Consider the following 12,377-nt stretch of genomic DNA (forward strand, 5'->3'; position numbering starts at 1 on the left):
TAGTATACCGTTTATAGAAGTGACTTTTTATATGTTAGAAAATGATCAGTTGGCACAGGTCTTTCTTTTCTAACATTTTTCTTCTATTTTGACCTTTTAGGATTCTAATGATGCTTTAGGCTCAGCTTAGATACCAGGAAAACCTGAGTCCTTCCTTGAAAACCGGTTAATTATTTTTGCTTTTTTTCTGTACTCCTAGCACTTACGATGATATGTAACATTTATGTAACTTGATCATATACTCTGTCTTATCTTACAGTTATGTGCACACTTGTTTTTTTTCTTCAGGTGAAGGGCAGAGATTGGATCTTGTATCTATTTGTATCTCCTATAGTACCTACAGTACCTCACAGGAGTTCTGCTAATTTTTATAGGGTACATGGAGGACTACAGAAGAAATATAAGAAATTTCCATCAATGTTGAAGTGATTAAGCACTCACATTAACACTTTATACATAAAACAACAAACGATTGAGTATAGGTCTAAAACATTTCTAAGTACTTTACAATATTAAATGATGTTTCATATTAAACTAGATAGTTTTCTATGTCTTCTGTCCCTAGATAATATTCTTATTTCTTTTGTACAATGTCATTGCTGAGTACGTTACTTTACCCATAGCAGTCTCATGTTTCTGGGGTGATTGGATGGTTGAATGACTGAGGCAATAAACAGAATTGAAGATAGACAGGAAAGAGAGCGTGATGGAAAGAATTTGTCTGGAAGGCTTCTCCCGTGATGGGGAATTTGAGTTGGAGCTGGATTTGATGGACAGCTAAAACTTGGAAAGACAGAGGAAGGGGGGAAGCCATTTTAAGTTGGAAAGTGTACTTTGAAAGGCAAAATTAGGAATCATTAGGGCATTGTACCAAGGAATGCTAGTGACAGCGTGAACTCTGAGAAAGATAGGAACAGAGACCACATTGTTTTGTATTTTGTTTTTTGTTTTCACCTCCATAGCACCATGTAGTCATTAGGTTCACTGGGATTTGGACTTGGTTTGTTGAACTTGGCGTTGAATCTCACTCAGTTCAGCCCCTTACTAGCTGTGTGACCTTGGGCAGCCACTTAACCTTTTTGAGCCTCAATTTCCTCACTTGTAAAATAGAGATAATGCTAACCAGTTCTCAGGGTAGTTGTGAGGAGCAATAATGTATATATATATATAGTCCCTAGCATAGTCCTAGGCCTTTAATATCTGTTTCTTTGAAAAACAATGTCATTCCTAGTTGTAGGAACAGGTTTTTGCGATAATTTATTTAGCAGGATACATATAGTGTGGGAAATGTAAGATACCTGTGATTTCTTGTTTGCCTTATTTTCTATAAAAACAGAGCACAAGTAATATTCATGCTCTTGCTCTAACAAGCTAAAGAAAGCAAGGTTGTTTGAAAATATGGGAACTTGAACTGTATTGTCCTGCTGGAATTCCATTAGTTATGCCCTGATAACCAGACGGCAGGGGCAGAGAGAGCAGACCACATTGTTATTCAGGTCACACACTGGCATGTTTGGCCTCATCTCACAGGAGATTAAAATGTAGCCTGACTTCTCTTCCCTTTCCTGGCTTCAGAGGTTCAGTCTCTCTCCTCTTTCTTTTGTGAATGAGGCAAATCCGCTTCCATCCTAGCTTGCAGTTTGTATGTAAAGCGAAAGTTATCAAGATTGAAACTGTCATTCTATTCCCATCTGCCCACTCTTCTTTCTGGATCTGATTCTCCCTGCTGTATTCCTGGTTTTATTATCAGTATCTGAATCCAGAGATCAGGGTGTCTTCCTCTGTTTCCCTGTCCCTATATTTCCCAAGTAACTCATTTGTTACCCCCTCCTTTTTCATCACTGCTCCCTTAGTCCAGGTTCTTAACTTTTCTAAACTAGTGGCTTCCCATTTCTACTTGCACTTCCCACTCCATTCTTCTGCCAAAAGGATCTTTCTAAATTGTGACATTAATCATCTGACTCTTGGCTTTCTGTTCACTAGTTCCAGATGCCTACATGATTGAATTTAAGCTTCTCAGCATGATACATAAAATCTTTTATAATCTAGGCTCTTCCTTTTCTTTTCACTTTATTATTTTTTCTTCCTACTCCATTCCTCTTCTCTCTACTTTCTATGCACTTGTAATGTGAAATTTACTGATCTCTTAAAAATACCATGGTGGGACTTTTATCCATGCTTTTATGTACTCCTTCCTGTGTCTAGAATATTTCCTACTTTATCTAATTGGTCAACTGCTGGTCATCCTTCAAGACCCTTTAGGTGTTGCTTCTCTTGGGAAGACTTGCTTAATTTCTTTTCTACGCAACCTCCTGACCATGCCCCTATGCCTCCCCTGCCATGTCCTATGAAGTGGTGCTGCCCAATATGGTAGCTCCTGGCTACAGGTGGTTGTTTAACTGTAAATTATTAAAATTAATAAAATAAAAAATTCAGGTCCTCAATGGCACTAGCTTATTTCAAGTACTCTTTAGTTACACGTGGCTAGGGGCTACAGTATTGGATAGCACAGATAAAGAACTTTTCTATCACAGAAAGTTCTATTAAACAGCTCTGCATAGGGTTAAACCACACCTTTCTCTGTTGTCTCTTCCTTTGATACTTCCATTGTTGTATTTATCATACTGTTTATTTATTTACATGTCTATTTCCCTATTAGACAGTGAAAGATTGGAGAGCAGAGATATATTTTTTTCATCTCTTATATTTGGTTTTGAGGTCAGTGTTTAGCTGATTATAGATATTCAACAAAAGTTTGAGTTGAATTGATTCAGTGAATTTTAGAAGGCAGAATTGCCTCAACTTGAAGACTTCTCATGGTGAAGCAGTTATATGGCAGCATGTGAGATATATATATATATATATATATATATATATATATATATATATAATTTAAAACTTATTTATAAACTATTTAAAATTACTGTAAAAGTAATATGATGACGATCCATACACATGTACCCTAAAATCAGTAGTAACTAACATTCTGCCATTTTTACTTCCTCTATCTCTCTGTCTCTATGTGGGTGAGTGAGTGTGTGTGTGTGTGTGTGTGTGTGTGTGTATAAAATTACAACTTTCTTGCTGATCCTAAGTACACAAATTATATCTCCTAAGAATAAGGATATATTCCACATTAGTGTCATACGATTCACATGTAAGAAAATTAGCATTAATACTGAAATATCTCAAAAAAAAATACTGAAATTTCTCCAACTTTCCTCCAAATACCTTCTATAGCTATGTCTTGATCCAGAATCCAGTCAAGGCTCATGAATTGCATTTTGATATTTCACTTTAGTCTCTCTTAATCTAGAAAATATCCTTGTCTTTTTTTATTGTTTTTCATGACATAGACTTTTTGAAGAATTCAGGCCAATGATATTATAGAATGTGCCTTATTCTAGATTTGTGCGATTGTTTACTCATGATTAAATTTAGGTTAAATTTTGGTATGAAGTCTTCATAAATGATTATGTGTACCATTTATTGAATTAAATTAGAAGGCACATAATTTCAAACTGTTCCATTAATGGTGATTCTAAGTTTGATATCTTGGGGTGGTGACCACCATTTCTATTATTCCTTTTGTAATTAAAAATAATCTGTGGTGTCAGATCATGTGAACATCCTGTTTCCCGACAGTCTTTTACTCAATGTTTTATCATCCGTTCAATGATCTTTTCCTAAATCATTAATACGCTGATAGTTACAAAATGATGATTTTCTAATTTTATCATATCCTTTACATATATTTCCTTATGTATTTCTGTAGAGAGCTTTCTTCCCTTTACCCCCTTTTCTGTTTTCCTCCTCCTTTCTCCTCCCCCAACTTTTTGGAGTATAATTATAAATTCATAAATTTTAAAATATTCACTATTCAATGTGTTATAATAAGTTACCCTTTTTATTATTTTTGTATTTAAATTATCCCCATTTGGCTAGGGAGAGCCCCTTTAAACTGGCTGTGTGTCCTTTTATATAACTTCATTTGTTTTTGAATACTTGGTTGCTTTCTGAGACAAGTTACTGTGTTTCCCTGAAAATAAGACCTAGCCAGACAATCAGCTCTAATGCGTCTTTTGGACCAAAAATTAATATAATACCCAGTCTTATTTTACTATAAGACCTGGTCTTATAAGACCCGGTATATAAATATGATATAATATAATATAATATTATATATATATAATACCGTGTAGGTCTTATTTTCGGGGAAACACGGTATTCCAGATTTGCCTTGTACTTTCTCTGCCCTAGATGTGGGTTCAGCTATTTCTACTAATGGTATTTAAAAACCAAGATCTGGTTGCAAGAGGTTATCATTGCTATTCAAGTGTTACTGCTTCCAGGTCCTTTTAGAACTAGGAAATATTCTTTTTGAAAAGTCATCAGTTTATACAGATAACATCAATTCACATTCCAGTGTCACAGTGTCCAGTGTTTTTCAATCCCTTTAAACTTCAACCTGTGTGTGATTATGTCTTAAGTGATATTTATACAATTTGAGAATTTGATTTTTATCTAGGCAACTTTGTAATTACTTGTATATTTGAATTGTTTTCTGCTATCTTATTTTTTTAGGTTTTTTTCCTTCCCCCTGGCTTTTTTTTTTGGAGGGGGGGCTTTTCTTGTATTGACTGGGTTATTTTATTTCATTTTTTCCTTCATAATTATTTGAAAGTGATAATTCTATCCTCTTCTTTTAGTGACCATCTTGTCATGCTGTTAGTTTGTATTATTCCATCAAATAAACCCATACTTCTTTTTCACATAAACTACCAAAATAGGTTTGTTGATTCCTGTACTTTTTTTTAAAGTGCAGCAAAGGAGACTGTATACTTCTTTCAAGTTTTGTAATCTTAGTTTGAGAAGTAAGGGTCTCAGTCATGCTATAAAAAGAAAAGCTGACAGAAAAACGGATTCACCTCCAGCTTTCTTTATAGCCTGCCAGCTCCCTCCAAATCCCAACCCCAGGAATCTAAGCAATATTGAAGCAGGAATATTAGTTTGATTACTGCTCTATCTATTATGCCTAGAAAAGTGTGTGTGCATTAGCTAACCCTCAATAGATATATTAGTTAAATGAAGAAAGTATAACTATGTAGTCTGGAGAAGAATGAATGGGGTGGTAGTGGGAAGCAGGGCAGGGGACACGTTGGAACTTTTCAGTTGGAAGGACTTGCACGTTGAACAGAAATTCTACTGGTCTGCTAGTGCCCTGAGGGTTGGAGTCAGCCCACTGTAGGGAAACAGAGAGCTGTCTGCTCTCAAGATTGTGTAGAGGGGTAGTGAGTGCGTTCATTATATTGTCAGGTCCCAGTTATCCCAGCAGAGTTTTGTTAGAAGTAAGCTGGAAGGGATTAAACAGTCCTTAATTGCTCTGAGATTCTGTGCTAAGTAGATGGAATACATTGCCATCCTTCATTTACAGCCAGATTTAGGCACACAGGTAAGTTGGATTTTTTAACTTAGATTTGCTAGGTGATCTTAACCGTACTAGGAAAGTGATCATTTAACGGCACAGCACTCTGAGAAGCCGTTCTCAGTGTGCCTCCCTAGTGACACCAAATGTCCTAGTGTTTTCAGTTTGGGCAAATTAAAAAGGCAATAAATAGGTAGATCAGTTGTGTGGTCCGCATGTTTGTCTTTTCTATAGCAGAGCAAACAGTGAAAGGCAGCCTGCATATTTTCTCTGAATTTTGTTTCTGAATTTTCTTTTCATTAGATTATAGAATTATTTTAGACAGTTTGATTCAGATGTTTACTGGGAGTGATATAAAATTGGGACAAGGGAAATGTAGTTTTATTAGAACCTGAAAATCTAAATTAATGCCTTGAAGGCTGCTTATCATAAAACTCTCTTTTCTTTCTCTTAGGGCTGCTGCTCAGAGTAAATTAGGTCACTACACAGATGCAATAAAGGATTGTGAAAAAGCAATAGCAATTGATTCAAAGTACAGCAAGGCCTATGGGAGAATGGGGTAAGTTCAAAGTCGTGCCAAGTTGTATCAGATATGCTGTTCTTAATGGCTTGGTTTTGAATTTCCTGCTTAATATTGCATCCTCTCAACTAACAAAAAGATAAAATATACATTGAGGGAGAAAATCACTGCAGTTTCTGTGATTTGGGAGAGAAATGATTAGTTATATGGTGAATGGTTTGTTGTTAAGAGAAAATCATATAGCCATAATGAGTAGACTCACTTCATGTTTAAGGCTACAAATCTCATGAGCACTCAGATTTTGGCAGACAGTCCTACTCTACTTCCTTCTGAATTCACTGTACCGCTCTCTAGTTGATTGCTTGACACCTACTCTTCTCTCTTCAAATTTCTACTACATCCTCCATGGCGACTCTCAGTTGAGGATATTGCTTTGTACCTGAGAAAATAGAGGCATTTTGAAGAAAAGGAGCTCATCTTCCTACTTCCAAATCAAACTACCTGCACTTGTGTCCACAGACTGCCTTTTCTACTGTTAAAATGCAAGGGTTCTTACCTAAGACTAATGCCTCCTTCATTCATGCTTCAGATCTCATCCCTTTGTACCTTCTCCATCCTCTCCTTTCTTTTCTCCAACATCAGTTTTCCTGTCTCTAACAGTGATGATGACCGCATGTGAAAAGGTCATACAGAATCAGACACTGGAATCATCCTTTCACAGGCTGCCTCATTTCTCAGTTCCTCTTTCTCTTCAAAGCCCCTGATAGCTGTCTGTACTTACTGTCTGATCTTCATCCTCTTTCATTCTCTCGGCTCACTCGGCTCACTCGTCTATATCACTCAGCTGAGAGCTCTGCTCAAGTTCATGAGTTGTCTGTGTTTTGCCAAGGCCAAAGTTTAGTTCTGTATCCTCTCCCTACCCGTCTTTTCATATTTGGCATGATCAACTTATTTTATTTTTTTGAAAATCAAATACAAAAGGTGTTATTTCTGAAATCATTCTTTAGGCTTGTGTGACACCACAATTCCTGGTTTTCCTTTCTTTCACTGGCTGCTCTTTTCCAGTCTCCCTATTGCTTCTTCCTTTTTCTGCCCCCTTTAAATAACAGTGTGCCTCAGGGCTCTGGCCTTTCCTCTGCTGCCAGTCTCTCAGGTTCTTCTCTCTTCTGATTTTATCCTGTCCCATGGTTTTGAATTCCATCTATAGTTGATACTCATTATTCATGGATTCTGTATTTATGAATTCACCTACTTGCTGAACTATTTTTGTAACCCCAACTCAATATTCATTGTGCTTTTGTGTTCATTCACAGTGTGGTGAAAATTTTGAGTCACTTGACGTGCAAGATCTGAGCTGAGGTCAGATAAAGCGATGCCCTGCCTTTTTGTTTTAGCGCTCAAGCTGTAAATGGTGTCCTTTTTGCAGTTTATTTAGTGATATATATATATCACTAATTGCATTTTGTGCCTTTTGTTGATTTCCCTGTTTACAATGGATCCAAATGTTGGCTGAAGTATTTTCTAGTGTTCCTAAGTACAAGAAGGTTGTAATGTGCCTTATGAAAAAAAATACACGTTAGGTAAGTTTTGTTCAGGCATGAATTAGTACTATTGGCTTTAAGTTCAATGCTAATGAATCAATACTATATATTCAATAAGGTTTCCACAAGCAGAAAAACCCATAAAACAAGGTTATGTATTGATTGGTCGGCGAAAATGTTGTGACCACAGGAACCTAACCCCATATTTCCCCTAGGAGCAATTGTTTAGTGTTTGCTAAATCAGTGTTTGTGGTAGCTTTATAGAACATAACTACTCTGAATAATGAGAAATCAACCGTACATGTTGATGGATCTCTTAAGTTATTACATATCTTAAATTATATGTCTGAATGCCATATTAATATTCAACTTCTTTTCATCTCCATTTATATGTTTAATAGGCATTTTAAACTTAACATGTCCCATACAGAACTCTTGTTCTCTTCTTCTATCTTTCCCATCTCAGTAAATGTTACTATCATTCACCTACCAGTGCTCAGGTCGAAAGTCTAGGTGTCATCCTTCATTCTTATATCTGACACATTTTATCAGTAAGTCCTGTTAATTCCAATTTCCACACATATCTTGAATTCAAGCACTGATTGCTATTTTGTTTATCACCCTAGTCCAAATTACCATCTCTGACCTAGGCCACTGCAATGGCTTCCTAACTGGTCTCCCTGCCTCCATGCCCTGCCCTGCCCCTCCCCCCTCTTTGTGGAGCCTCTGGAGACCAGCCAAAGAGAGCTTTCTAAACCGTAAATCAGATCATGTCACTCCACTGCAACCAGAATAAAAGCCAGACTCCAAGCCATGGCCCTATATTATCTGGCACCTGATTACTCCCTGACATCATCTTTCTACACTTTGATTTCTGTTCTCCCTCCTCATCATCCTTTGTCCCGTTGCTTAAGCACACCAACCTTACGTCATTCTCAGGCCTTTTGCGTTTACTGCCGCTTCTATTTAGGATGCTCCTGCCATGATTTTCAAATGACTGCTTCCTTCTCATCTTTCAGGTCTTTTCAATGTGGCTGCATTTGAGCAGCTCCCTTATTCATTCTCTTTAATATTATTCTTTTATTTGCATATTTGTTGCTTGTCTTCCCCAGGTAGAATGACATTTTCTTAAACTCAAGAACTTTACCTTTTTCATTGTGGAATCTAAAATTGTGCCTTGTGCACAATAAGGTTTCAATAAGTATTTATTGACTGCTGATTAATTGAGGACTTTGATGAAGTATCTTTCATGGTTGACTGGTAGAAAACTAATTAGTGTCTGAGAATTTCTCTGTGGGTAAGCACTGTATTTTATTGAGATCAGAGGTCTGTGAGGTAATTGGTATAATTTGTTAAAAACAAACCTAGAGCAAATTAAAAAAACCTCAATACTATCTTTCCATATATACCGTTATTGTTTAGTTGTGAAGTCATTTTCCAATAAATAAACTCTAACTCAGTGGAAGAAAACAAAAAAATTTAACAACTCTAGACCAGAAGAAAAATGTTATTTGACTGGTAAATGATGCTAATTTTATCTATCTAACAAGTAACATGTCTTGTTCAGGAATAGTCGGATGATAGCCCACAGTCTATTTTTATTTTTTATGGTGAACTGATATTTACTGTGACTCAGTGTCTCTGCTAGGAAGTAGGAAGAAAGCGTGACCTTACGAAGCACAAATCTAGTTCAGAGTCCTTGAAGTGGTTTTAGCATCATGGAGGTATGTAACCACAGGATTGTTAGTCAGTTCATACCTTTATGGAGCTTAATCATTTATAAAGCAAATTACTTCACATATTAGTCTTAAAAATGGAAGGGTAGGTACGGTTCATTTCTAAGCATTAGGTTCATGATTAATATGGGACAGCCAAGGTGTCAGCAAGCAGAATGGAGAGATTCCAGGCTTACAGAATCTTAGAATTAAAAGTAATTTTAGGGATATTTCTGTGAACCATAGTATAATGAATAGACTAAGTATAATTTGGATTCAAATTGAATACCAAGGCAGAAATTGGACAATGTGTGTGATGTCCTGATGTTTTTTAATCATGTATCTTACACTCTGTTACTCTGTTCTTTTCAGGCTGGCCCTTACTGCCATGAATAAATTTGAAGAAGCAGTTACAAGTTACCAAAAGGCACTAGATCTTGACCCTGAAAATGATTCCTATAAGTCAAATCTGAAAATAGCAGAACAGAAGTTAAGAGAGGTATCCAGTCCGGTAAGTTATTAATGTTAAATGAGTGAAGTATTTTCTGTCATTCACAATTTATTGTAATTAAATTTCAGTGGTTAGTATAATTCTCAGATATTATAATTGTTTTACAGACAGGAACTGGATTGAGCTTTGACATGGCTAGTTTAATAAATAATCCAGCATTCATTAGTATGGTGAGTATATTTCCTTTTCTGCTCTGCTGGCTGTTTTCCATAAAGCTGTATTATTCCAAAACTTTTTAGAAGTAAATAAGGGAGCCTTTGTGATGGCGGTGGTAACATAACAGAGTGGTGATGTAATGCTGTGGCTGAGGTTTTTCATCTGCCCATGTACCTGTTTATGAGAAAGCCATGGACAGACTTCAGGAAGCCCGTGGATTCCCTGAAATTGTATATAAACATTTTTGTACCTGTGGATATGTGCATTTTTCTAGGGAATCCTTATTTTTTGTCAGGTTGGCATAGGGGTCTGCATGTCTACAAAAGGTTAAAAACCATTCTTTCACATGAAAATAGCCCTAGGAAAATATCTAATAATTGGGGTCTGAGGATCTTGGCTATTGTGGCTCCCAAGCTCTCCTGTCAGCGTTATCTGCTTCCTTTCTATCTTAAGAGTTTATTTGAACTTTTAATGTAATTCTCATTTATATGTACCCCATCTTTCAAACCAACAAAATCACTTATAGATCTTTTTGAAAACACACATGCTCTTGTCTGATATGTGGAAACTCTGGTTTAGTGGCGCAGGTTGTTACCTGGGCAGATAAAGCTCCTTAGGTGACTGCATACCTCTGGCTGAGAACTATTGTACCAGATGCTGCACCCTTGGAAGGCATCCCCACTTCTTACTCATCTTTGTTTCCATAAAAAAATGTCTTGCATCCACTAAATCTTCAGTTGAGATGAAGTGTACAGATGGCTCATTCCTAGTGAGATAAAAAAGTCTTTTGAACATTTGCTAGGTTTGTAGCAGTTGGTAGTTTAAAATTGTTAGTTGAAGTCTTTGTAGACAGTAGTTAATTTTTGAATCACTGACTCTAAATGAGGTATTTGGAAAGCCATCTCTTGCTTTTATTATCAGGGAAATAATGTTCGACTAATTTACAAGTAATTCGGTAACTCTTTGTGTCTCAGGATTGAGGCCAACCAATTTAAGTGGGTCTTACTACCTAAATACAACAGATGTGTCTCTCTGAGGTTTTGTCTTTTCAACATTGTTGCCCAATTTTAGGCCTCAGGTTGTGCTATTGCAGCAGGGTACGAAAATGGATTTCTTTTGGTTTCTGATTTGGCTTAGCCCTCAAGATGCCAAGTACTGAAGTGAGGTGTGGGTTAAAAACATTGTGTGACTCTTCAAATGGGTCAGTTTGATAGAGATTAAAGGAGGAGTTTTGGAGACAGCTGTTAGAGTTACTACTGTCTACAAAGATTAGACTAAAACTAAATTTTACGTGAATATTGTCAACTACCAATTTGAGGCAAGAAAAATTTATTTATGCTTTCAAAATGGAACGTTTCAAAAGTGTATGTGTATAAACAGTTCCCCTCCTACTTAAGGATGGGAAGGATTGAAACTGTTATGCCCCAGGGAACAAGGTCTTAAGAGTACTCTTTTGAAGTGGACCCTCTCAAGTGTAGGAGATTCTTTAACTATACCTTTAAAGTTTCTTTCTCCTTCTGACTTTATTGATCTGATCAGTAGTAATAAGTATACTGCTGTCAATATCCTTATAGTGTTGTGTAATCTCTCTATCCTTGCAACATGTTTTAAATGACATTTTTTTCTAGTACCTTTTTCATATTACCCATTCATTTTGTGTAGCACACTAAAACACTACAAAATCTTAGTACATTCATGGTTTAGCTTTCATTCCTCTGTTTGGTTTCTTAAAAATCTTTGTTAAAGTTCCCTAAATATTAACTACCTTTAACGAGAGATGCCGTTTTTCAATTCCAGGCAGCAAGTTTAATGCAGAACCCTCAAGTTCAACAGCTGTAAGTATGTCGAAAGAAAGAATTACATTTTCCCCCTTCCACTTGGCAGGATCCTAATTTGAGCACATCAGCTCCAAAATGATAAAACTGCCCTGTACGCCAGTCAATTGGAACTTACACACACACATTTGCCCTAACTTCTTACACAATGTACGTATATTCAAGTGACTGTCCTTGGCCATTATCTTACCTGTAAAGAATGTATGCCAATCTCTTGCCTACTCTAGAATGTCAGGAATGATGACAAATGCCATTGGGGGACCTGCTGCTGGAGTTGGGGGCCTAACTGACCTGTCCAGCCTCATCCAAGCGTAAGTGTTACTTAAAACAGAAATAGTAAAAACGTGTGTTTTACATTTTGTCAATGAAGGGACCAGGGATTTCTTTTTTAACTTTTACTGTTAGTATCTGTGGCCTCACTAGTTATTAAATCTAAAAAGTTGACAAGTTGGAATTTTCAGACTGAAGGGCAGGAATATAGAAGATCTGGATCCAAGAAAAAGTTGTCTGGCAGATTTGAATAGCTACTCAAGGATGAAGATGAAAGTCAAATAGCTACTTAACATATACTTTCATTTAGGTCCACCTATATATTTCAAAATCACATATTACATATATTAATGTTCAATTTAGGAGACTATTACGAAAAAGTAATTCTGGTTTTTGCAGTTATT

General features: G+C 36.4%; 1 protein-coding gene across 2 annotated transcripts in view; it reads left to right on the forward strand.

Annotated features, from left to right (window-relative positions):
* SGTB (small glutamine rich tetratricopeptide repeat co-chaperone beta) overlaps positions 1 to 12,377 on the forward strand; it is a 35,724-nt gene that overhangs the window by 18,830 nt on the left and 4,517 nt on the right. Inside the window, exons 6-10 of one of the 2 annotated variants that reach the window (XM_019743982.2) lie at positions 5,880 to 5,984; positions 9,574 to 9,712; positions 9,820 to 9,882; positions 11,666 to 11,703; positions 11,931 to 12,014. In XM_019743982.2, the coding sequence (XP_019599541.1) occupies positions 5,880 to 5,984; positions 9,574 to 9,712; positions 9,820 to 9,882; positions 11,666 to 11,703; positions 11,931 to 12,014 (429 nt within the window). The remainder of the gene's footprint in view (positions 1 to 5,879; positions 5,985 to 9,573; positions 9,713 to 9,819; positions 9,883 to 11,665; positions 11,704 to 11,930; positions 12,015 to 12,377) is intronic. The other variant, XM_019743991.2, reaches the window with a different exon arrangement.

The sequence above is a fragment of the Rhinolophus sinicus genome, linkage group LG03 (genome assembly GCF_036562045.2).
Source record: "Rhinolophus sinicus isolate RSC01 linkage group LG03, ASM3656204v1, whole genome shotgun sequence".
Classification (NCBI taxonomy): Eukaryota; Metazoa; Chordata; class Mammalia; order Chiroptera; family Rhinolophidae; genus Rhinolophus; species Rhinolophus sinicus.